This window comes from Bubalus kerabau, chromosome 8 (genome assembly GCF_029407905.1).
Source record: "Bubalus kerabau isolate K-KA32 ecotype Philippines breed swamp buffalo chromosome 8, PCC_UOA_SB_1v2, whole genome shotgun sequence".
Classification (NCBI taxonomy): Eukaryota; Metazoa; Chordata; class Mammalia; order Artiodactyla; family Bovidae; genus Bubalus; species Bubalus kerabau.
This window is the reverse complement of record NC_073631.1, coordinates 122,145,022-122,170,654: the sequence shown is the minus strand read 5'-3', so window position 1 is coordinate 122,170,654 and position 25,633 is coordinate 122,145,022. Positions and strand designations below refer to the sequence as shown.

At 54.9% G+C, this 25,633-nt stretch overlaps 1 protein-coding gene across 2 annotated transcripts in view; it reads left to right on the top strand.

Annotated features, from left to right (window-relative positions):
• PTPRN2 (protein tyrosine phosphatase receptor type N2) overlaps window positions 1-25,633 on the top strand; it is a 611,715-nt gene that overhangs the window by 567,233 nt on the left and 18,849 nt on the right. For both annotated transcript variants that reach the window (XM_055591390.1, XM_055591389.1), the window contains 3 exons: window positions 8,263-8,340; window positions 20,229-20,348; window positions 21,369-21,535. In XM_055591390.1, the coding sequence (XP_055447365.1) occupies window positions 8,263-8,340; window positions 20,229-20,348; window positions 21,369-21,535 (365 nt within the window). The remainder of the gene's footprint in view (window positions 1-8,262; window positions 8,341-20,228; window positions 20,349-21,368; window positions 21,536-25,633) is intronic.

The following is a 25,633-nucleotide window of genomic DNA, read 5'->3' as shown; positions in this document are numbered from 1 at the left end:
CTACCTGATAACTAGCCTCCACATGGTAACTAGCATCCATCCTGAAACTAGTCTCTACCTGATAACTAGCCTCTGCTGGTAACTAGTCCCCACCTGGTAACTAGCCTCCACCCTGTAACTCGCCTCCACCTTGTAACTAGCCTCCTCCAGGTTACTAGCCCCTGTCAGGTGCCAGGGCTGGTGCACCACCCCGGCCTGCTCTCGACGGCCCTTGTCCCCAGCATCCGGGGCAAAGGGGACACGGTGCAGGGCACAGGGCCTGGTCAGCCCGTAGCAACAGCATCCTGCGAAGTTGCTGCTGGAACCGATGACTTTGGGGAAATCCTTATTCCCTACTTGGGGGAAACAGAAAAAAACAGACACAAACCTGGTGCGTGTTGAATGATAGAGGGCCTGGAGGTGGTGGAAACTAGGTTGGTTTCCTCTGGTTTTTCCTGCGGGCAGGGTCTTCACTTCCTGGGGTGGGAGGGCCGCAGCCATGCCTCCCTGGGCAGCTGGTATCAGATGGGGGGCTTGGGGAGGGTCTCTGTCCTGGACACGCTGTGGCCAGTAGGCATTCCTGGCTTCTGGAGAGTCCCCCCCACCCCCAGCCATAGCCGCTATTCCCACTGCTTCCTGCCCTGCACCCAGCGGTGGCGGGGGGGTGGGGGGGTGGCACTTAGGAGGAAACTCTGGAGCACGGCCCCAACACAGGGGGAAGAGGGGCTGGAAGGTGGGCCTGAGGGCTGGAGTGAGTGTAGGTGGCAGGTGGTGAGATGAGCCTGCTGTCTCCACTCAGAGTCCCGCGTTGGCACCACCTGGACCCGCAGCAGAGTGTGAGGAGTGGGTGTGGGTGTGGGCTGTGTCCCCTTGGTCCCCTTGGTCCCCTTGGTCTCGGCGCTGGTCTTTGGGGAGGGTCAGGCCACCTCGCTAAGTTCTCAAGTTGGCTTCACAGACAGGCGTGCCGGATGCAGCACGTCCGGGGCTCTGATGACTGGGGTTCTGGGAGAGTCGGTGGCCGAGCGGGCGGGGCTGTCTCTGATTCCTGAGAGAGCCTTGTGCGAGCCACAAGCCACAGTCCCTGCTGTCCTCGATGGCGACCCTGGTGAGACAGCTCCCCGTCTGCCACGCGCGGACCGCCGAGCGCAGACCACTGTCATCGTGGTGGCTTATTTCAGCGCCTCTGTTGCATAAACCCTGTTATCATGATGCCGGTGGAGCGCGGGTCAGTCCCACTTCCTGACACTTCACAGCCACACGGTGGGAGCTCCGTGTCACACACTCGCTGTGAGAAGGGGATTCACAGTGAGCACCCCGTCTACACCCGCCCAAGCCCCGGCCCGTGTTTCTGGGACTGTTTTAAGGAGTCACGCCTTCGTTTCTGGCAGCGTAGACATCAAATGTTGGCTCCATGTGTGCAGAGGCCTCACTGGAGCCCTTCAGTCTTCTCAGTAAACACTCTTGGTGAGTTTGGTATTTTTCCATCAATTCTAATTCAAAAAGCCAAGTGAAAGCCCCATTGATTTCCCCATGTTTCCTCCGATGAGGCTGGGGTTTGTGGCCGCCGGGTCTCGGTGATGGGCTGCAGAAGGGGGAGCAGCCTTTGTCCTGTTGGGCTCCTTCCCTGGAACGAGCATGTGACAGGCCAGAGAAATTCCTTCAAGTCTGAGAGACGGGAGTTCAGTGTGGGGGTGCCCGCCTCTCCCCCTTGAATGGCTTCCGGCTTTCAGACGTCTGGGCCACTTCAGGCTAGTTAGGACCAGTGGAGGATAAGGGGCTGGAGGCCACATCACTGCCCCCTCCTCTCTGAGCTGCCCAGCCCCCCACTCCTACACTTCCCCGTCTCTCTCCTGTTGGCAGAGATTTAGATCAGCCTCCCAGGCCCAACGACGGGGCAGGGGCACGGGTCAGAAGGTGAGGCCAGGAGAGAGACATGACTTTTCAGTGTCTTTTTATGTTTTCTTTTTATTTTGCCCCACAATTCTTTCTGTTCAAATCTGGGGTCTACGTATGAATTAGAAGAACTCCTCGACTCCTCTTCTCCCTGAAATGACTGACGGTCCCGTGACAACAAGCTTCCTGGCAGAGCTGAATGAGAAGCTTGCGATTAGAGCCCAAGAAGCCCCAGCTGTGCAGAACAATACTACAGTAATTACACCCGCCATATTTGTACTCGGTCCTCATTAAAGTTCAGGGAAGCCATCAGTCCTAAATAATGTGCCATCTCTGCTTTGAAATCAGAGGTCACCAGAGTCTGTGGGAATTCTGTGAGAGAAGCCATCAGCCACGCAGGCACTCGGTCACCAGAGCCTGTGGGAATTCTGTGAGAGAAGCCGTCAGCCACGCGGGCGCTCGGTCACCAGAGTCTGGGAATTCTGTGAGAGAAACCGTCAGCCACACAAGAGCTTGGTCACCAGAGTCTGTGGGAATTCTGTGAGAGAAGCCGTCAGCCACATGGGCGCTCGGTTACCAGAGTCTGTGGGAATTCTGTGAGAGGTATCGTCAGCCACGCGGGCGCTCGGTCACCAGAGTCTGTGGGAATTCTGTGAGAGAAGCCGTCAGCCACGCGGGCGCTCGGTCACCAGAGTCTGTGGGAATTCTGTGAGAGAAGCCGTCAGCCACGCGGGCGCTCGGTCACCAGAGTCTGTGGGAATTCTGTGAGAGGTATCGTCAGCCACGCGGGCGCTCGGTCACCAGAGTCTGTGGGAATTCTGTGAGAGAAGCCGTCAGCCACGCGGGCGCTCGGTCACCAGAGTCTGGGAATTCTGTGAGAGAAACCGTCAGCCACACAAGAGCTTGGTCACCAGAGTCTGTGGGAATTCTGTGAGAGAAGCCGTCAGCCACATGGGCGCTCGGTTACCAGAGTCTGTGGGAATTCTGTGAGAGGTATCGTCAGCCACGCGGGCGCTCGGTCACCAGAGTCTGTGGGAATTCTGTGAGAGAAGCCGTCAGCCACGCGGGCGCTCGGTCACCAGAGTCTGTGGGAATTCTGTGAGAGAAGCCGTCAGCCACATGGGCGCTCGGTCACCAGAGTCTGTGGGAATTCTGTGAGAGAAGCCGTCAGCCACGTGGGCGCTCGGTCACCAGAGTCTGTGGGAATTCTGTGAGAGAAACCGTCAGCCACGCAAGAGCTTGGTCACCAGAGTCTGTGGGAATTCTGTGAGAGAAGCCGTCAGCCACGCGGGCGCTCGGTCACCAGAGTCTGTGGGAATTCTGTGAGAGAAACCGTCAGCCACGCAAGAGCTTGGTCACCAGAGTCTGTGGGAATTCTGTGAGAGGAGCCGCCAGCCACGCGGGCGCTCGGTTACCAGAGTCTGTGGGAATTCTATGAGAGAAACTGTCAGCCACGCAAGAGCTTGGTCACCAGAGTCTGTGGGAATTCTGTGAGAGGAGCCGTCAGCCACGCGGGCGCTCGGTCACCAGAGTCTGTGGGAATTCTGTGAGAGAAACCGTCAGCCACGCAAGAGCTTGGTCACCAGAGTCTGTGGGAGTTCTGTGAGAGGAGCCACCAGCCACGCGGGCGCTCGGTCACCAGAGTCTGTGGGAGTTCTGTGAGAGGAGCCACCAGCCACGCGGGCGCTCGGTCACCAGAGTCTGTGGGAGGTCTGTGAGAGGAGCCGCCAGCCACGCGGGCGCTCGGTCACCAGAGTCTGTGGGAATTCTGTGAGAGGAGCCGCCAGCCACGCGGGCGCTCGGTCACTGTCGGGCGTGGACTGGGGACAGTGTTACCACTAGTGTGGCAGCACACACTCCTCGCCTGGGCAAGTCTCAACATCTCAGTGACACTTGGAATTAAACTTACTCATCACTCCTCTGTTTATTAAGAAAGGGGGAGAATTGTTTAATTTTTAAACTCAGTTCATTTAACAAATTTAAGTAGTACAAATTGACTCTTCAGAAAATAACTGCTCAGATGCACTGAACATCACAAGAAATTGTCCAAATTGGGGGAACCATTCCTTGGTTTTCAGATTTATAAGCGAACATCCATGTATTTATAATTATAGTTGGCATGCATACATACTAAGTTACTTCAGTCGTGTCTGAGTCTTTGCGGCCCCATGGACTGTAGCCCAGCAGGCTCCTCTGTCCATGGGATTCTCCAGGCAAGAATACTGGAGCGGGTTGCCATGCCCTCCTCCAGGGGAGCTTCCCAACCCAGGGATCACACCCGCATCTCTTACATCTCCTGCATTGGCAGGTGGGTTCTTTACCACTAGCGCCACTTGGGAAGCCCAATTATAGTTTATATCGATTATTCTTCTTAAATCTCAACTTGTATGAATATGAAAATAATTCAAGTTCATAAGCCACACTCTCTCCCACTGATTTTACTACTCTTTGCCAGCAAACTCTCACCGTAAGACTTGGTATCTGGAAAAGTGGCTTGAAAACTCCGCCTGATAGGGTCTTGTTTTTAGAAACCATGTGTGAAATTTGCTTTGCATATTATGAAAACCAAGTATAAGTGGTTTGGGGGCAGAACCAACCTTGCCTTCACCTGCACACCAGCCCGCAGCCTCCCCCAAGCCACCCTTCAAGGCTTCAGAACATGGGTGCCCTGGTCTTAACATACTGACAGCTTAACTTTTAAGATGAGTTTTGTTTGAAACATCAGGGAAATATTGGTGCGTTTTCTGATGCAGATTAGAGCTAGTCACTCTATTATAACTCTCCTTCTGCAGCTTGAACCAAATCTCTAGGGACACACCTTGCAGGCACCCTGGTTCAGGTTATGTCTTTTTTTCATACTGGCGAATAGTTGATTAATAACGCTGTCTTAGTTTAAGGTGTATGGCAAAGTGATTCAGTTAAGCATATATATGTATCTCAGTTCAGTTCAGTCACTCAGTCGTGTCCGACTCTTTGCAACCCCAGAGACTGCAGCATGCCAGGCTTCCTTGTCCATCACCAGCTCCAGGAGCCTACTCAAACTCATGTCCATCACATTGGTGATGCCATCCAACCATCTCATCCTCTGTTGTCCCCTTCTCCCGCCTTCAATCTTTCCCAGCATCAGGCTCTTTTCCAATGAGTCAGCTTTTCGCATCAGGTGGCCAAAGTATTGAAGTTTCAGCTTCAGCATCAGTCCTTCCAATGAATATTCAGGACTGATTTCCCTTAGGATTGACTGGTTGGACCTCCTTGCAGTCCAAGGGACTCTCAAGAGTCTTCTCCACACCACAGGTCAAAAGCATGAATTCTTTGGTGCTCAGCTTTCTTTAGAGTCCAACTCTCTCATCCATGCATGACTACTGGAAAAACCACAGCCTTGACTAGATGGACCTTGTTGGTAAAGTAATGTCTCTATCTATTATTTTTCAAGTTCTTTTCCCATTTAGGTTATTACAGAGTACTGAGCAGAGTTCCTTGTGCTACACAGTAGGTCCTTGTTGGTTATCCAGGTGGCGTCTTCATGAGACTCAACCCAAACTTTGGGGGTCTACTTTTTCTGAAACAAATCCCAGAATCCCAGAGCTAAAGGACCTGTAGAGACCACGTCCCACTTCTCCAGCCCCTCCCACCCCAGTTTACAGACACTGAGATGGGAGCCGGAGAGCCTGACTTTGCCCATGGTCCTGGCGCGTTGTGTGACCACAGCAATCAAACAGATGAAAGTGAGCTACAAAGAAGTGAGGAAGAAGGGGGACGATCGGCCTTGACCTCAGCGGAAGCAGGCGCTCATCCCCACCAGGAGTGCCGGTGCAGACACCCTCACCCACCCGCCGGGGCGGCAGCCAGCGTGTCTGCACGAGGAGTCATGTTCCGGGAAACTGACAATTTCCTCTAACCACCACACCTCTCCTGCCCCGCAAGTCTTAAGTGTGCTGAGACTCCTGTTGTTCAGTTAAATGTTTGCTTTACTTTCATTCAGTCACAGATGCACAAAACTGGACAGAGGCTGCCGTGTGTGAGCAAGGTCTCCTCTTTACTACACGCACAGAACATGTGAGGGATGAGGTGATGGTGCTTGTCTTCCGAGCGACTGTTGAGCTGGTGGCACAGGTCGCTGCTCTGTGATCATTTACTGCCGTCCAAGCGGCAGCCACGTGATACAGTCAAGGGGGAGGGGAGTGACATGGGCCATCGCGCACCCCCTGCCCCCAACCCCACGTCCTCCCATCTCCAGCTCGAGTTGATGGCAACAGAGTGACATGGAGACCTCTCCCCACAGGGGGCCTTATTTACCTCCCGAAACCCTGATCCGATTTTTGCTTTCAATCACATATTTCTCACTGTGAAAGCAGCTAAATGTGCTGGGTTGTACATACGAAGGATTTTAAAATGCATTGCTCTCTGAATTGCTTTGGGCAAAAAAGCACATTTGAAAAGGAGATGGGGTTATACTTTTCATGCAGAACCATTTGCAAGGAAGAGACGGGGTCCCTGTAAATAGCTGTCACCCCCAACAAATGCATATTTTAAACATCAAAACTCCTTATTTCTGCCAAGCACGTTCCCACTGAAACATTTTAATTGGGGCTTTCAGCAAGAGTAACATAATTTTACCTGTATTGTGTGTTGTTGTGAATTTCCAGTTTTAATTACAAATCACTAAATTAGATGCACAGAAAGCGTTTTTTTTCCTGCCCGCCACCCCTTAGCTAGCATCACGTTGCTGTGCTGATGGAGTGACTTACATCTGTTCTCCTGTGCTCTTTCCCGCTCTCATGGTGCACATAATTATAAGGTGCACTGGGGGCGTCCTTTCAGACTGACAGCCGTGGGCTCTGAAAGTGCTGACGGGCAGGCGACACGGGACGCATGTTAAAGGGGACACGAGCCCTTCTCAAACCCAGACTCGGAGGGGCTTCAGGTGACCCGGGGCGTCCAGCCGACATTCTCATGCGTCTCACTGAATTGTGCGTGGTTGCACCTTTCTTGTTTTTCACCATGTTTGGAAATGAGTTCTTAACAAGTACCTTTAAATTTGGAGTGTTTTAAATCTTTCATCAAACCCTGGTGTCAAAAGAGTAGAAACCGGTGCTGGATGGAAAGAATAAAGGAGGCTGTATGTCTGATAAGTGAGTGGTCGCCTGACACCCAGGGGAGACCCGCCTGCTCTCTTCTGGGGGGTGTCTCTGTGGTCCCCAAGGGGGGACAGTGAGGACGTCCTGCTGACACCTCGCCTGGCCCCTCCCTTGTCCTCTTGGGACACCAGCGTGAGAGGGAGAACGCCGTCTGATTTAATCCGATTTGCTGCTCCAGGCTTTGTTCTCATGTTTTTTTCCTGCTTAGTCAGTCTTGGAATTAACTGTTCTAATGAAGGTCTTTTAAGCCAGACTTCCTCTCTCGGAGCCAGCAGGCCGCGTTCAGGCGGATCGACAGCCAGGAAGCTCGCCGCTGCATTCTCCTTTGCTTGTTTGTTTTTGGTCCTTGTCTGGCAAGGTGGAAAGAGAATATGAAACGAGCTGCTGGAAGCCTGGGCCCGTCCCCTGCCAGCGCCTGCTGGGCTGGCTCTCGGACCCGGGTGGCTCGGCTGGGCTCTTTCGGGGTGCAGAGCAGCACAGCAGCATGGGAGGGGGTTTGCCTCATCCTGGGAGGCAGGAGGCGCTGTTGCTGGGCCCCTCCAGGTCAAAGCGATGCCCGCCCTCTGCCCAGCCCAGCGCCCGCAGTGCCAACCTCGGCCGCATTATTTTTGAGCCCTGTGTGTGGCCAGTGGTGGCCATGGAGGCCACGCACACCAGCGGAACACCTCTGCGGTCACAGTCGTCCGTGGACCTGTCGCCACGTGGGTGATCCGGGCACCTTCCCTGCCTCCCCACGGCCCCGCTTCACGCGGCCCCTATGTGGCTAATGCTCTGGCATCCGGTCTCTGGTTCACTGGCCTCATTCTACTGATGCTGCTCAGTTAGCGCCATTCCAGGTGTCAGAAGCACATCCAGTCCCATCGCCAGGCTCCAGGCACAGGGTCCCTAGGCCCCCCTAAAATCCAGGCACCAAGCCTCCCCTGAACTCCAGGCACCAGGTCCCTAGGGCCCCCTAAACTCCAGGCACCAGGCCCCCAGGCCCCCTAAAATCCAGGCACCGGCCCCCAGGCCCCCCTAAAATCCAGGCACCAACCCCCAGGCCCCCCTAAACTCCAGGCACCGGCCCCCAGGCCCCCCTAGAATCCTGAGGCGGTAGGTCAGGAGGGGTCTGGCAGGGGCCGGGGGCTTTCCCGCCTCCACAGACGTGGTGTGTGTCGGGCCTGGGGGCTGTCGGCGCAGGACTCAGGGCCCCGAGCCTCCCCCGCCCTGCCCTTCCCCAGCTCATCTTCCTCCTGTGCTCTTGTCTCCGCAGATGGACCATGACCCCAGGAAGCCCGCGTACATCGCCACCCAAGGACCCCTGCCCTCAACTGTGGCTGACTTCTGGCAGGTGACTCTTTTTAAATTAAATTTTGTTCTGAGTCTAACAGCTTAATAAATTGATCATGAGTGATGCCTTGGATCCAGTTAAGCCAATCCAGATTTGTTTACAGGTGTTCATCACGTGTTCCTTGGTTTCAGAATTTATATGAGCTCGTTCATATTTCTTACGATCAACCTTCTTTTCCAAAACTTGAGTATAAATTCCCTTTGAGATATTAAACCTTTAAAGACTTTTACTTGTTAAGCTGCTTCAGTCACTTTATCTTATGAAATATAATGAAATAACGCATGCGTAAATTATTGCGTTTTAGTCAGATGTGTCTCTTATCAATAGTTTTAATCTTATGAAGTTTAAAAAATGGTGCCCAGATTATAGTCTCTCCTTGTGGATTCTCTGTAATAATGCATTTGAGAAGCCAGGCCGGTCTCTTTTCATCCAGCAAATGCTGCACACTCAGATCAGGCTTGGGCGCTGGGGACACTGGCCAGTGAGAGGAGAGCCAGGGGGCCAGTGAGGCCTCGCCTCCATGCCCCGGTCTCCCTGCACACCATCCAGCAGGCGGCAGAGCTCCGGGAGCACGGCCTTGAGAAGGTGGCACCGAGGGGTGTGCACACGGGGTCCCGCTACTCCTTGGTGGTTGAAACAGAGCCCTACTGTGAGTCGGGCCCACGGGCGTCCCAGGACTGGCAAAGTGCACCCTGAGGATGAGATCAGGGATGCGTGGCCTCTGGGTCCACAGCTGATGGGCGGGAGCAGCGTGAGGGCCACAGGGCCAGGCTGTCAGGGTCCAGTGGCTGCACCATCTCTAACCCAGAGGGACCCATTGAAGTTAGCAGAGTCCATGTTCCCTGCTCCCTGTGCCCCATCCCCAACTCTCCAGCCAGCCCTGTCCTGGCTCCACCCCAGGAGGCCTGTGCTCCTACCCACCCTTGAGTCTCTGCAGGCTTCTGGGAGTTAGAAAGGGACCCGGGATCCGCTCTTGCCTTGTAAGCATGTTCACGAACTGGCGTCATCTTGGTTCTTCATGGGCCACATGAGCGCGCGTCGATGAGACGACGTGGCTCGGCCCAACCTGCAGGTAGGAACCCAGATGGACACTTCTGCGTGGCCCTGCCCTTCCATGCTGCTTCACACTCTTGGAAGGAAAGACCAGGCTGAGCCCCGTGATCTCTGCCTCGAGCCATCAGGCTGGACCAGTGGGTCCCACCGCCCTGAGGGCTGTCTCCTCCTCGTTACACCTGCCGAGAGGTCGTGCAGCCCGGGAGGACCAGGCAGCCGGCTCCGGCCTGGACCCAAGGGGCCTCCTCACCCCACGCAGAGCTGTCCCCCTGAGCCATGAGCCCACCCATCCCAGCTTGCCTATGGACTGCTGCTGGAATTCCACGGAGGGTTTGCTCGGTCACCTTCCTACTGCCGCCCAGGCTCCGTGCTCAGACAGAAAGAACACAGAAAACCCCGAGTCGTGTGGCAGAATAAGGGACCAACAGAATTCCACAGTCACCGCGTCTTCCATTCAGCCTCAGCCTGCCATCCCAGCGTGCACGTTTGTGTAGGAGTGCCTCGGAGGGGTGGTTTCATTTTTACCAGCTTCAGGCCCCGGTCGCAACTGCCTGTAGGCAAAGCTTCTCTTGCCAACAGAAGCACAAGTTCCTGAGGTTGTGTCGACGCTCACACAGTCACCGCTTACATCCATGGAGCACTTGCCCTGTGGCAGGCCCTGCGTTGGGGTTTGTGTATTTTGACCCCTAGACTTGGCGTTCTACGAGACGCGCGGTTCATACTCTGCCCCGGTTCTCGTGGTTAGTACACGGGGCCGCTGGTATATTTTTCTTACTGCTTGTTCTGAGCAATTGCCATTGTTGGGGGCCATTCATTGTGCCAGCATTTGTAAACCACAGGATGTCCTAGAGCATTTATGGAGGTCTGATATCAAGGAGCATTCTTGAAATGGAAAGGAAACATCTCTAAATGAGGCAACTGGAGAAAAATATTCAAGTGAGATGAAGTGCAAGATACTATGAGGACACCTCGGTCAGCACTTACGAACCTCCGGGAAACACTGGCGTCCGTCGAGGCGGGAGTGGACACTCTGGCCACTAGGCCGCTCTCCCAGGCCGTCTCAGGCTCGTCAGCTCATCACAGCCTCTGAGACAGCCTGCAGCAAAAAGACCTCCCTGAATGTGTCTCCCCAGATGCCCTTGAGCCAGACGTGTGGTCTCCACACCAAGCCTCCGGGTCCAGTTGCAGGAAGAACATAAAGCAGAGACGCCCGAGGCCGTCAGCAGGGGGCACACGAGGTGGGCCCCGCAGGCTCAGGATGAGGGGCGACACCCAGAGGAGGGGCTGGGGGAGGCTCTGTCTTCACGCAAGCGTGGCGCTTCCAGAACATTACATCGTGGGTGTGACCCAGTGACAGCCCACACTGCGGTCACCTCAAGGCGGGGTCTCCCACCCCAGCCAGGCCCCTCCCTCCCGACCCTGCACCCCTTCGGGCTCTGCCAGGATGCAGCACCACTCGCCCTCCAGTGATTAGAATTCTTTCTCTGAATTCACACCTCATGTTCTAAGAATTTGATTCTAAAACCAAATGCACATAAGACCCACAACCTTCCTGTAGACATGTGTTCTGACTTGTGAGGACAGCCCGGGTATTCCTGGGCCTGAAGTGCCTGCTCTGAGAGAAGTCAGCCAGCATCCAAGTCCACGGAGGGGAGGCAACAGTTATTGAGCACTTACTGTATGCTGGACCCTGGGCAGGCACAGGGGGACGTGACCTCACCTGACGACCTGGGGTGAAGCTATCACGAGTACGTGATCCCCAGAGGCAGTCCTGCAAGATGGGAGGTGGCTAGCGGTCGGGGGGTCAGGGAGCTGGTGTTTGATGGTGCAGAGGCTCAGTCTGGGGAGATGGGAAGATTCTGGGGGTGGTGGTGAATGTCCTGAATGCCCTTGAACTGTATACTCAAAACCCATCAGGAAGGTGTTTTTACATTACGTATACTTTACTAGAATAAAAGAAAGTCAGGATCCCGATCCAGCAGAGCACTGAGGCCCAGGGCTCCGCACGACCCCCCGATCCCCACAGCAGCTGCACAGGTGTCAGACCTGACCCCATGATCAGACTCAACCCCCGTGATCAGGCCTGACCCTGTGATCAGACCCGACTCCTGAGATCAGGCCTGACCCCCAAGATCAGACCCGACCCCTGAGATCAGGCCCAACTCCCATGATCAGACTTGACCCCATGATCAGACCTGAACCTATGACCAGACCCCACCCTGTGGTCCACAGCGCTTCTTGCTGCCCCACGGGCTGTGAAATGAGGGGGGTGGTGAGTGGGCAGGTGAGTCTCTGTAAAGAGGAGAGAGAGGCCATCCGCAATGGGGACACTGTGCTCAGGCCAGCCCCCTGCTGTGAGGACCTCAGGGTGCGTCCTCTCCAGGCACAGAGGGCGTGTACCACACTCTCCAGCTGTGCATGTGCGTGCACGTGTGCAAGGCTAGAGCCAGGCTACATCGGGGTGAAGACTTCTCAGGAGGCCGTGGCTTCCGCACGGGGAGGGGGGCAGGTCTGTCACCTGCCGGGGCCAGGCTTACACGTGACCACCAGGCAACTGGGGGCCCCTGGGCCAGCTTTCTCGGAGACCAGCGCCTCGGGGCTGTGAGCAGGGAGGACAAGTCCCAGGCACAGGCTGCGGGCACTAAGCCACCCGGTCGGGCATCACCCACCAGTCCTAGAGCCGCTCCGGCCCACAGTCCACCAGCCGCCTCTTCACCGTCCTGGGAGCCCTGTCTGCTGTTCCCCCTGTATTTTCAGACCAAGCAGAAGTGCAGGCAGCACGGTCAGCTGGTCCAGGCGCGTGAGCACTGTCCACACACGTGGACCCTGCAGTCGGCCGAGCGGTGCCTGAGCTCAGCCTGGGACCTCTCCGGGGCTGGGACTGGTGGCCGGCCCTGCTCACTGGGAGCTGACTCTAGAATTTCCAGCCTTGCCCTCCCTGCTTGACAGACTCTGGTGACTTTCAGATGATGCAATCAGAGGCTGGGGAGCTGGGCCCCGACCCCCAGGTACAGGCACTGAAGGCAGCTGGAATTCAGCTGGTGCCCAATTAGTACGGACACTTATTAACATTTTACCAAGAAAAAAGTCCACCTATTGCTTTCTATTTCCCACTTTCTGAAAGTATATTCTACTATGAAGTCTTCACTGGGGCAATGTACTTTCTTTTCCAAGCAGTGGGGCTTGGTTTAACTGAAGAACTTTAGCTCCTCAGCACCCATCAGTCACCGCTCTTAGGATGGACAAGGAGAGACCCGAGTGGAGGGCTGTGGGAGGTCCAAGGAACCTAACAGTTTTCCTCCAAGAACTTATGATGAGAACTGCAGTGATGAGCTCCACGACTGACCAGTGCACCCGGGCGGTGGTGGGTCCAGCAGACAGGGAGCCGCAAGGCAGCAGCCCCCGCCCCCACCTCTGGCAGGTCAGCTAAGGGTGACCCCGTTATAGCTAGTACCACCAAGCCCCCAGGAGCCTAGCCTGGAGCAGCCAGAGGTGACCCTTGCAGACACCCACCTCCCCCCAGTCTGCAGGACGCCCGGTCAAATCATACCCACTGGCTCAGAGACCACGTCACCTCAGGGCTCGTGGCTTCTGGTGGTCCTAAGAGGCGGGACACCGAGCAGGAGGTCCCCAGTCCCTGTCCCTGTGATGCCCATGCAGTCACTTCCTCTTTCATCCTATACGAGCCCTGGGCAGCAAGTGATGGGCGAGGAGGGCTTGCAGAGGTGCCGGTTCTGATGTCAAGAGGCTGTGGATGGAGCACTGGACTCGAGGGCTGTTAACTTACAGACTGACTGATTCTGGAGCACATTATCTAATTGGTTGTCCAGTTGCTCAGTCGTGTCCGACTCTTTGCGACCCCATGGACTACAGCATGCCAGGCTTCCCTGTCCTTCACCATCTCCCAGGGTTTGTTCAAACTCATGTCTGTTGAGTCGGTGATGCCATCCAACCATCTCATCCTCTGTTGTCTCCTTCTCCTCCTGCCTTCAATCTTTCCCAGCATCAGGATCTTTTCTAATTAGTCGGCTCTTCGCATCAGGTGGCCAAAGTATTGGAGCTTCAGCTTTAACCTCATTCCGTCCAATGAATATTCAGGACTGATTTCCTTTAGGATTGACTGGTTGGATCTCCTTGTTGTCCAAGGGACTCTCAAGAGTCTTCTCCAGCAACACAGTTTGAAAGCATCCATTCTTTGGGTCCCAACCTTCTTTATGGTCCAGGTTTCACATCCATACACAAAAACCATAGCTATACAGACTTTTGTCAGCAAAGTAATGTCTCTACTTTTTAATATGCTATTTAGGTTGTTCATAGCTTTTCTTCCAAGGAGCAAGCATCTTTTAATTTCATGGCTGCAGTCACCATCTGCGGTGATTTTGGAGCCCAAAAAATAAAGTCTGTCACTGTTTCCATTGTTTCCCCATCTATTTCCCATGAAGTGATGGGACCAGATGCTATGATCTTTGTTTTCTGAATGTTGAGTTTTAAGCCAACTTTTTCACTCTCCTCTTTCACTTTCATCAAGAGGCTCTTTAGTTCTTCACTTTCTGCCATAAGGGTGATGTCATCTGCATATCTGAGGTTATCGATATTTCTCCCGGCAATCTTGATTCCAGCTTGTGCTTCATCCAGCCTGGCATTTTGAATGATGTACTCTGCATAGAAGTTAAATAAGCAGGATTATCTGATTAAATTAAAGGACTACAGGAATTGAGGACTGTGAGTTTCCTAAGAAAAACCTGATCTTTTGTTTCTGTGTTTCAGAAGCATTTTAACCACAGGCCCTAGATTTTCTAGGACGTTTTTCTTCAAACATTTGTTCTGATTGAATTTTCTGCACATGAATTCACAAACCTTTATAGATAAAAGAAAACTTTTGTCAGATCATCTTACGTCAAGGTGGGATTTGGGAAACGTGCCATGTGTGTGATTGGGCATGGCGTGCCTGGCACCCAGATATATGTGTGTCCTCCCACCGGGCATGTGGGTCAGAGCTCAGGCTGGCGTGAAAAACACAGCCTGGGTTTCCTTTTTAACTGATTCTTACGGCCCTCAGCAGAAAACATCCTGCTTTCGTGTGTGATATCAGCTCCCTCATCTGTCTTTCCCTTCTTCTTTCTTTAATTCTTTTTCATTCATTCTTTGACTTTTTCTCCTCTTTTCTCCTCCTTCTTCCCTTGGTTCACAAGTGGATCTGATTCATCTACGTCGGGTCCTGGTTTTGAAACGATGACAGCCTGAGTGGCGCTTTTGCCTAAGACGTCAACGCGTGTATTAAACGTGAAACGTGCACACAGCCCAGGGGCTGTAAGTGCTCCTAAGCGACAGCATGTCTGGCCTCAGGCGGCTTCCCACACAGCCGAGAACCTGGCAGAAACACCTCTGCGGCAGCTGCATGAGGCTCAAGGGAACAGGCAGCTTGGTCTGTGCGTGGCCTCGCTGTGGAGATGCTTGAGTGGCACACACGAGCCGCCTCACCTCTGCTCAGAGAGAAGCGGGCCATTCTGTCTTTGCAAAAGGACGCTTGCTGGACTCCAGTGAACGGGCAAGTGTTTCTAGGTAGATGCCTCTCCTTCCTGCCTGGGCACAAACACAGCTGGCGGGAAAGCAGCCAGAGGGGCTGCTACAGTTTATCAGCATCGGGACTGACTTGAGCTCAGGTCACATTTTTTTTTAAGATTCATTTATTTGCTTATTTATTTCTAGATGCTCTGGGCCTTCGTTGGCTCACTCAGGCTTTCCCTGGTTGTGACGAACAAGGACTACTCTCTAGTGTTGGGGCGCAGGCTTGTCACTGTAGGGCCTCCCCTTGTTGCCGAGCACAGGCTCAGTAGCTGCGCTGCACGAGCTTAGCGGCTCCGTGCTATGTGGGATCCTCTGGACCAGGGATTGAACCCGTGTCCCCTGGATTGGCAGGCCGACTGTTAACCACTGGACCACCAGGGAAGCCCTGGGTCCGATCTTAATATCTGCGAGACTCCTTCCTCCCTGCTCAGCCCTTCCTGAGGGTCAGGATTAAGTATTGGCTTTGCTCCCGTTACTTTGGGGTTTTACCTGCGAAGGAGGCCCATGCTGACTGATTTGTTCACAGAGGAACAAACCAGGTGGGTTTGTGTTATGAGTCCTGCATCGAGACATAGTGAAGATTTCGTCACCTTCATTCATGTTTAGCCAGATCGCCAGCTGCCTCACTCACAGCTTGACTCAGGACCGGTGACTGTGTGGCGGAAACAGACCCGAGGCTGGGAGACTTCAGGGCAGGCTTCTTACGACTGTCCTCTGGACAGCGCGGGAGCAGGACTGGGGGTCTGCTCTGCAGAAGGTGCTCAGACACTGCTGTTTTCTCTTCTTTAATCGATTTCAGAGTGCGTGGTTCCAGCCGATTGACATAAAATGTGTTCTCAGAGCCCTTTGTCAGCATGCTCACTGCCAGGCTTAAGCTGATCTCTCCTCCACCTGAAAAGAAGTTGGCAGCGGAAACGAATCATGCGTCAGGGATGGAGGGGCATGCTCGGCCTGCTCTGGAGAAAAGCTGTCTCCACTTCACGTAGCGGCCGCTGCAGCAGGCGTGCAAACAGCACATGGGCTTTCAAGAGGCACGTGTCTGCACCGAACAGGTCCTGGGAGGACTCTGCCAGGCGAGCCTTTGATAGCGTTTTCTTTGAGTTCTCTTTTCAGAGAGGCAGTCAAATGGTCTCTTTTTAAAATATGTATTGTTTTCAACTAAGCATCAACTATAATAAAGCCTGGCGCCAGATGCCTTGGAGGTAGAGCTGGCAGCCAGACGGGCTGCCGTCTTCAAGGAGCTGACAGTCTGGTGGAAGAAAGCCGTGCCCACACAGACGAGAACAGAACAAGGTGGAGGGGGCTTCACAGGACGTGCGGGGAAGGGGAGGGGACGCGTGCCCCCGGAGGGACCAGAGCTCCTTGCAGAGCAGGCGGCCCCAGACTTGACCTGTCCACGCAGACCGCCTGCCTTTAATCAGGCTTCAATGCACTCCGAAGGAGTTTTTTGTTGTTTTTTTTTTTTGCTATACACTTGGTACTCAAGAAAGACTTCGGGTGAAGAGAATCTACAGTTTCCTTCCGTCTGGTGTAATTCGATGAATAAAAGAAGGTTCGAACGGACATGTCCCGAGTCCTGCGGACGATTCGGGGCCTGGCATAGAAGCCGGGCCTTGGTGAGTGTGTTCGTTTCCTGCGGTGCCATGACAGATTTCCACAAATGGAGCGGCCGAAAGCTGCAGAAGCATGCTCCCTCTCAGTTCCAGAGGCCGAGTCCAGCCCTGGTGCCGGCAGGGCTGTTCTCCCGGCTCCGAAGCACCGAGACGAGGCTCCGTCCTGCTCGCAGGGACTGCGTGTTCCGGCAGCACCATCCTTGCGTTCAGCCCGCGTCTCCCTCCTTTGTGCTCAATTTGGCCCCACCCTGATGCATCGGAACCTCGCCTTCTTATCCCGGTGACATCTGCAGAGACCCTCTTTGCAAATCAGGCCGCCATCATCGGTGGCAGGGGTTAAGACGTCAGCGTGTCATTTCAGGGACAAAGTCCAGCCCACAGCCAAGAGCAGCGCGGCGTTTCTTTTTTAACCAACTGTTGGTGAACTTGCTGTTGTTTAGTCGCTCAGTCGGGTCTGCCTCTGTGACCCCGTGGACTGTGGCTCACCAGGCCCCTCTGTCCATGGGCGTCTCCAGGCCAGAATACTGGAGTGGGTCACCATTTCCTCCTCCAGGAGACCTTCCTGACCCAGGAATCCAACCCACCTGTCCTGTCCAACGTCTCCTGCACTGCAGGCAGACTTTACCTGTCCTGATTCGCCTGGGAAGCTTACTCATTTGGATGAAACAGCCGCCAAAGTGCATGTTCCGCGTCATGCACGCCCAGGTCTGAACTGCTGCGTGTTAGCCCTTCCGCGTGCCCGGGTCTGATGGCCGTGAACGGGCTCCTGTGCTCGGCCGTGTCAGCTGTGTTATCATCACGTGTCCCTTCCCTGGGTGGCCTCTGAGTGCCACAGACGGGCTGGGGGTGTAGGTCGTCGCCGGTGTGTTTTATGAAAGCCCAGGACCCCTGAGGCCAAGCTACTGGTTAAGAACCTGCCTGCCAGTGCAGGAGACGTAAGAGATGCGGGTTCAGTCCCTGGGTTGGGAAGGATCCCCTGGGGAAGGGAATGGCAACCCACTCCGGTATTCTTGCCTGGAGAATCCCAGGGACAAAGGGGCCTGGCGGGCTACAGTCCATGGAGTCGCACAGAGTCGGACACGACTGAGCATCTGAGCGCAGCCCAGGACCCCTGAGCCGCCGCCCCGACTCCCATGACACGCCCGCTGGTGAAGCAGCGACGTTGCCACCGGGGCCCGTCGCTCCCCGCCGCCACCGCCAGGTGATCGCGGGCGTTCAGGGTGGCCTTTCACAGCTGGTGCCGGGCGTCTGAGGAGACACTCAGGAGAAGGGGCATTTCTGGTTGTTCTCCAAGCACAGCACCGGGACCTGTCCTTGGGATCCCCGCCCAAGATCATGTTTCATCTGACCCAGGACCGGCAGTGCCTGCCTCCTGTTTGGGAGAAGGAACCCACTTTTTGCCACCGAAAGATGTTACGGCCCGATCCCCCTCCCCCTGCCGTGGCCTGTGGTGTCCTGACCTGTGTTAGGTGCCCAGTAACTGTGCCGCATGCTCCACGGCACTGTGCTGTCTGAGCCCTAACCAAACGGGAAGTGTAGAAAGTGCCGTTTCTGGTATCAACCATCCGCTCTTCGGCTCAGCAAAGCCGCTGCTTCAGGGGACCACAGCAGGATCAGAGAGGACTCCAGGCTGCTGCCGGCTTCCTTGAAGAGAGTGCAGGAGGTATCTCAAAGATGGGGCATAGAAGTCGTGCCTTTCTCTTGCCGGGCACAACCCTGTGAAACTGACCCGGAAAGAGTGTGATCTCCCATCCAGAAACGGACCCTATGTGACCGGGACTTTCACCAGACCCTGTGTTCCCTCCAAAGCCCACCGTGGATTCCCTGGTGTGCCCTGAAGTCCAGCCCTGTGAGCAGGGCACCGCGGTGGGAGGTGGGCAGGGAGTGGGTGCCCAAGCGGGTGAGACAGCTTCGATTTAATCAGTCCCTCTCTGCTTCCACACGGTGACCTAAAAAGAAGTATTATCCCCTGGGGTGCTTTTGGAGTTGTTGGTCTAAATTGTTTCATTTGGATTCACTCTCAACCACACCTTCAGAAAGCCCCGAGCGTCCCTGGACGGAAGGAACCTCGGTGGGGAGGGCTTCCTGATTCCACACTTGGGGGTACAGCAGAGCCTCGGTGATTAGTTTATGGCCCAGATCATTGTGTTTTTATTACACTCATAAAACCTGTGTTTCTGCTCATTTTCCTAATGGCTTCAATGAGCTTCCGTACCTTCTCCAGGCACATTAAACCACGGCGTGCGAGAAGGGCCGATTAGGGCCAGTCTGGGAGCCGGCAAAGCTTAGAGCAGGGCATCCGCCTTGAGCTGTTGGATTTGCACTGAAGAAGAAGGGAGCGTGTGGGCTCGAGCGCAATTCCTATTTGTGTGGCTCTTTTGTAAACATCGCAGCAAGTCCCATTAAATTCCACCGCAGATGATACACCATGAGGGGCCTTAAGAATATTAGCTGTTTCTATCACGGGGGTGGGGATGAACCAATATTAAAAGAGACTATATCGTGCACACATCTGACTTTCAGAATATAATTTAAAGGGGAACTTAGTAACAAGAACATGACGAGAAAGCATTTAATACCCGAGTTATGTGGATTTTATAAACTACAAGATCTTAATCGGATTGTTAAATCTATGTTTTCAAGAAATGGAAGCTCAGATACAAACTTCACGTCTAGATGCAGTTGTTTATAAAATCTTCTGAGAAGTTAGCGTAACCCAGCACAGGGAATGCGGAGACTTCGTCACTGCACTTAACGTGCCAGCAGGTCCTCAGGCTGCTCGGAGATCCCTTAGAATCAGTGAGTTGAGCGACTGAGCGCCACGTGCACGGCCACCAGCCGTGACACGTGTCTGAAAAGGAGCCGGGTTCGAGGGCCTCTGTGTCTTCACCGGGTCTGGTGTTCAAATGTGGTCCATTTGCGCATCCTGGAGCTGGTGTAGGGGCTGCGGTGGACGACTGTCCGTTCAGGATGCCCTCTCCTTTGGGCAGAGCTGCTGTATTTTGGTAGAAATGGGCACACACTCTCTGTAACGCACGTGGGCAGGAATCTTCCAGAGTCAGCTTCGGGTGGGATAGCAGCTCCACAAAGCAGACCACTTCTCTGGCCCCACGGTGGCGACGAGCACACACACGTGCCCGTGACTTCCCCCCGGGTCCCTCACAACAGCGGCGTGTCCGAGCCGGCAGGCTGCCCGCCTGGGGCCCAGCACGGGATGCCCAGTGGCCTGTTTGTGGCGCGTCAGAGACCGGCAGGGAGGACCCGTGGCTGAGCAGAGCAGGGAACCCAGGGGGTGTTAAGGCGTGGAACGGGTTTACTACATCCTGTTTGCAACGTCTCCTGGAACGTGCAGGCTGTGGGCCCGTGGACTCAGCTGCAAAGGCAGAGCGCACCGCCTGAGGAACCAGTTTCCCGGGGACGGGCCCGCGTGCGCCGTGCGTGTGCGGCGCTGACTCCGCGTGTGGCGGGGCTCGGCAACTGACCGGTTTCCCGGGGACGGGCCCGCGTGCGCCGTGCGTCTGCGGCGCTGACTCCGCGTGTGGCGGGCTCGGCAACTGACCGGTTTCCCGGGGACGGGCCCGCGTGCGCCGTGCGTCTGCGGCGCTGACTCCGCACGTGGCGGGCTCGGCGCCTCACCCGCGTCTTGGTCCGCAGATGGTGTGGGAGAGCGGCTGCGTGGTCATCGTCATGCTGACGCCCCTCTCGGAGAACGGCGTCCGGCAGTGCTACCACTACTGGCCGGACGAGGGCGCCAGCCTCTACCACGTCTACGAGGTACCTCCCAGGGCGCCGCCGGCGTGGCAGGGGGTGTGCAGCTGTGGGCGGGCCGTCCTGGGCAGACCCCGGGCCCACGTCCCTGGACGCCCCAGGAGGTTTGCCCAGCCCTGCGGTCAGCAGACCCTGCAGACAGCCGTGCCACGGGAACTCTGCCAGAAATGGCGTGGTTTCCATTTTTAAATTCCGTGAATCCAAATTCAGCCAGAAAGCACCCAAGAAAGGACCTCGCGGGGGCCTGTTTTCAGGAAGCAGCCTTGTTGACCCTGGTTCTTCGCGGCCCGCCTGCACCCCGGCTCCCGCTGCTTCCCGGGCCCTGTGTCTGTAGCGCCCACTCGGCCTTTTGATTCGCGGGTCCCCTGCTGGGCAGCTCGGTTCCTCGGCTGGCTTCTTGCCCACATCAAGAAGGAAGTGAATAACTTCGGGCAGTTACACCAACACCAGAGTGTGCCTCCGACTTTGTTTCCCATTGAAATTCGTCAGAACACCAGAGTCCCTCAGGAGGGCTGGCCTCAGACGCCCGGATGTTCCCCTCTAAGCTGGTCATGGTTTTGGGGTCCCTGCCCTGGGCTCCCAGCGGTCACGGCCTGGCAGCGTCTATACGAACCTTTCGGTTTCGTCTTTCTGCAGCTGGGTGGGGCCTCTCTTATGAAAGGCCAGTGAGAATAGAACCCCGTTTTGAGTTTTTGTCCAAAAGTATAATTTTTTTCTGGTGAATTTTCTTGGAAGTTTATATGGCTTAGAAAAGACAGAAAGTGGACTCATTTTGATCGTAACGCATTTTTTCCCAATAATTTGACTATTTTGCCCCTGAGTGACATGTAAACACAAAAAGCACAAAGTGACCTTTTGTGTAAACCGTGTTGAACTTGGAAAGCTGGACAGGCCCCCTGCCTGCCATGTGCAGTCTGCCCTCAGGGTCCCCAGCCCTCTCCCCCAAAGTGGCTCCACGCCCGGGGAGCCGGGCCCCAGCCGACATGCTCTCTGCCCCGCCCCTGCCCTGTCCGCTCCCCCCACCAGGTGCATCTGGTCTCTGAGCACATCTGGTGCGAGGATTTCCTCGTGAGGAGCTTCTACCTGAAGAACCTGCAGACCAGCGAGACGCGCACAGTGACACAGTTCCACTTCCTGAGCTGGTGTGACCAGGGGCTGCCTTCCTCCACCAGGTCCCTCCTGGATTTCCGCAGGTAAGACCCGCGGCCCGCCAGTGGGGTAGCACACTCGGGTTGTCCCCAGAGAGAGAGGACATCTGGGTCTGAGGGGCTGTTTGCTGTAAGACGTGCCGTCTGTCTTATGCTTGTCCGTCACAGGTACATCCGTGTTATCTGCAGAGGAGAGGAGGAGGCAGATTGTGGTAACTCACATGTTGGTTGCAAGGCGTCTGTAGCTTTAGAGGTGTTAGACGCTAGGGGAGCTGGGTATCTTAGAATTCTGGAAATGTGGCCATGGTTATCAGTAAGATTCTTCAGTGGGGCAGAATTCCTGGGGTTCATATTTCACAAGGTATGGATGAATACAGCCCGGAGTTCTGGCTACTCAGCTGCTTAGAGATGGTGGTGAGAATGAGGCCCAGATGACTAGCTAATGGGTGACCTTGGATAAACGCCTGGCCTGGGGTCACATGTAACCCTGTATCTGTGGTGCAGTTTTGAAACGGACTGTTTTAAACATCTAGAAAGAAAATGAAGGTGTTGAGGGCTACCCAGAGCCATGCTCTACGCTCCCTGGAACCTCCCTTACATGTTACTGATTGGAAGTAGGCTCCCAGTAAACCTTCAAAGCAGAAAATTGGAGAGTCAAGACAAAACACGCTGTAACGCACTTGAATTGCGCATGATGGGAACTGACTTGTGTCTGAACAGTTGGCAGACACGTGTTCACAGACACGTGTTCACAGACACGTGTTCACAGACACGTGTTCACAGACACGTGGCCCTGGGTGTGGCAAGTGCTGCTGTCCTCAAGCTGGGCTTCCAGCATAAAGCTGGGTTTCTTCAATTGGGGCAGATTCTGAAGCTTACTTTGATACCACTTCTCTCCCTTTTAGTCCACTTTGGAAAAACAAAGCAGGGTTTGTTTTCTCTTTTTTACTGGATAATCCTTTGTATCAAATAGCACGTGAAACAGCTCCCGGAGAGACACTTGCTTGGCGTCACACCCGTCACCCTCAGTCCGTCCCCAGGGAGGCAGGGGGCGCATGGCACACACCAGACGTGCCCCCCGCCCCCACCCATCCCAATCGCCTGGTCATTTTTTACATTTTCTTAATACAAGTTTATTTCTAAAAACCTCGCTTAGAGCCCATTTCCTGATAGAATCTTCAAAAAGCGGTCAGTACTGGCAGAACGGGTGCAGCTGCGCAGCCGGCCACCCCCGCGCTCCGGCGGGCGTACTTGCTCATATGTGCCTAGGGGCGTGTTTCTAGCTCCACACCCGTGTGTGGAATCGGACAATCCACAACCCACCCTCTGTGTGTGCAGTGCGTCGGAAGACAGAGCGGATTCCCCCGCTTCCCTCTCTCCAGAGTCCCAGGAGACAGGGCCCGAGAAGGTTTCGGGAAATGAGATGCGTACGGGCCCGCGGGCCCATCTCGCTGGGGAAGGCCGGCCCGCCCTCAGCAACGGTCGGGGCTGCTCACGTGGCCCCAGGCCTTGGTCTCGTCACATCCTCAGGGCGCGTGGTGCTCACACACGGTCGCTACTCTGTGACTCTCTGTCCGGCAGAGGAGACGGCTGGGAAGACGCTGGTCACTGCAGGGCAGTGGGCTGCGGGGCCCCCTCTGAACAATAGACGCAGCTCATTCCCTCTCTGGCCGAGCGCGTTCATCAGAGACCGAGATGTGTAATTAAATATTTCTGGCGCCCAGAGGGAGCACATTTACACTTTAAAGAGAAACTGCTAAGCTAAGAGATAATTAGCATCACACACGAGGGCTTTGCTCTAGAACTCTCTCCGTCTCTGCCTCTCTCTCGTGGCTGTGTGCGCTGACAGCCACTAACGCCGCTCTCTGTAGAAACGGACAAGCCTTACTTTGCCAGCTAATTAGCGGTGGCCAGTGTCATTTTTGTGATGTTGCAGCTAGTAATATGAGCCCAGTTGCATAGTCACAAAAGTGATCATTGGAAACTGTGACTTTGCTGCAGGGGCAGTGTGGGAAGCCCCCTTTCTGAGCCTCTCACGCCCTCTGGCCTTTGCTTGCTGGTGGTTGCATGGCGGTTCCCTCTCACGCAGTGACCCACGGGTCGGTTTGTATCACTAACCGTTCTCTCTCGGCGAATTCCTCCTGTTGCAGTATACGCGGTCGCCACTTTTCTCAATGTTTGGCCTCTTGCTGACTGACGATTTGTTCCAGTAAAGTAAACCAGACAGCCGTGTGTTGCTCTTCTCCATGAATAACCCGCGTCTCTGTCTCGGGTCGACCAGATGGACGCTGTGTGGACTCTGTGCTGCTTCTGCTTTGCCCTTTGTGATGCTCTGTGTGGTAATAACACAAGTGCCTGGTTCTCTGTGATAAACTTCTCCACCGCAGCAGCACCCCAGACCTCCCTGCTCGCCTCCTTGGTTACTCATGGCTGTCGACAAGTAGGGTTAGCACAGGGTGGGGCTGGCGTGGATGTCAAAGTGCAGTGAGACCTCCCTGGGGGCCCCCCGAGGCAGCCGGTCACAACACACGTGCAAGAATAACACTTTAGACAGGTGCCACAGGAGAGGCCGGGACTGCAGGCACGGGGAAGCCAGTGCAGCCAGGAACCCGCGTCTCAGTGACGATTCTTAGCCAGGGAGGCGATGCTCACTGTGTTCTGCCAAAGGGCGGCCTGACCAGCTGTACAGGAAGCTCCGCTGGTCTGCCGACTCCCTATGTTATTCTTGGCCAAACCAGCACAGTTTAAAGAAGACTGTCTTCGTGTTCTGTTTATTTCTTTGTTAATGGACCCGTTTGTGCTTGGTCCCATCAGAAAAAAAAATGAGCAAAACTGGGTGACTGACCAAAAGTTGGGTTTAGCCTATAGAAACACGGGCAGGACCTTCAGGCAGGAAATATAACTGGAGGGGCCCAGCCAAGGTGGTCCACACATTAAGGATGTGGACACTAAGAAGGGTCCAGGATGACTCGCCCTCCGAAGGCACCGGGCCTGTAGCGGCAAGCCGCCCCAGCTCCCGGCTCCACACATACACACAGTGCGTGCATCACGCCTGACACACGTCTGTGCACACGCACACACATAACCTGTATGGGGCTGGCGGGCTCCCCACCGCTCACACTTGAGGCACGTCCTCGGGGTCCGGCATCTGTTTTGTCAGAGCTGAAGCTCCCGTTGCCTTGACAACCGGAGTCCGGAAAGGGAGGTTTAGAAGGAGGAGTGGGCGGGTCTGTTTTCCAATATCTTTCATCCTCAGAGGGCAGAGCACTTTCTGGGGACCGCATGCCCGTGCGCCCTCAGCTCTGAGCCATCCTCTCCCTCTGCCCCGAGCCTTGGCCCGGCTGCCAGCCCAAGCAGGGAGCCGCTGCTTCAGTGGCGACTGCATGGCCTCAGGGAGCAGCCTGCGCGCCCGGTCCTCACCTCCAGCCGGAGGGCTGGGCCCAGGCGTGGCCACCTCCAGGCCCGTCTCACCGGGACTGCACAGCCAGGCCCGCCGGCCCTGCTGCTGCTCAGGAGGGTGGGGCCTCCCTTAGAGGCACCTGTTCTGTTCAGGCCACAGTGTAAGTGGGAGCTCAGCCCAGCTCCGATGTCTGGGCATTAGCGTCATTTTACGTGATTCTGGAATACCCCTCAGCTCCTCCATCAGACCCCAGCCTGGGCTTCCTCCCAGCCCCACACCATCTCAGGCTTCCATGGCAAAAGGACCCACTGAGTGAAAGTCCACGTTCAGCTATCTCCGTGCTGAGCGGACAAGCCTTAGCAGAGAAATGTGACGTTTTCCCATTTCCACCATGAAGTAAGAGGTTTTTCTCCACCATCATCCTTTTCAAAATTTTATTTTCCGTCTTAAATTGTGTAAATTCACACTCACAGCCCGTCTTACACACCCACTCACACACTTTTCCTTCCAATTAACCAAAGCTCACTGTTTGCTTTTCTTCATTTAGGAAGATTTTCCTAAGAACTTGGATGTACTTTGTAAACATGTTTATGTCTTTCGTTGAATTACAAGAAATTTCGAGCTTACACAGTGAATATTAAACTGTGCTCTGTTTTGATTTAGGACTTGGGTACAAAATTCTAATCTATGCTTCTTGTTAATTTGCATAAACTCTGATCTAAAATCTGCACAACAGGGTTGTT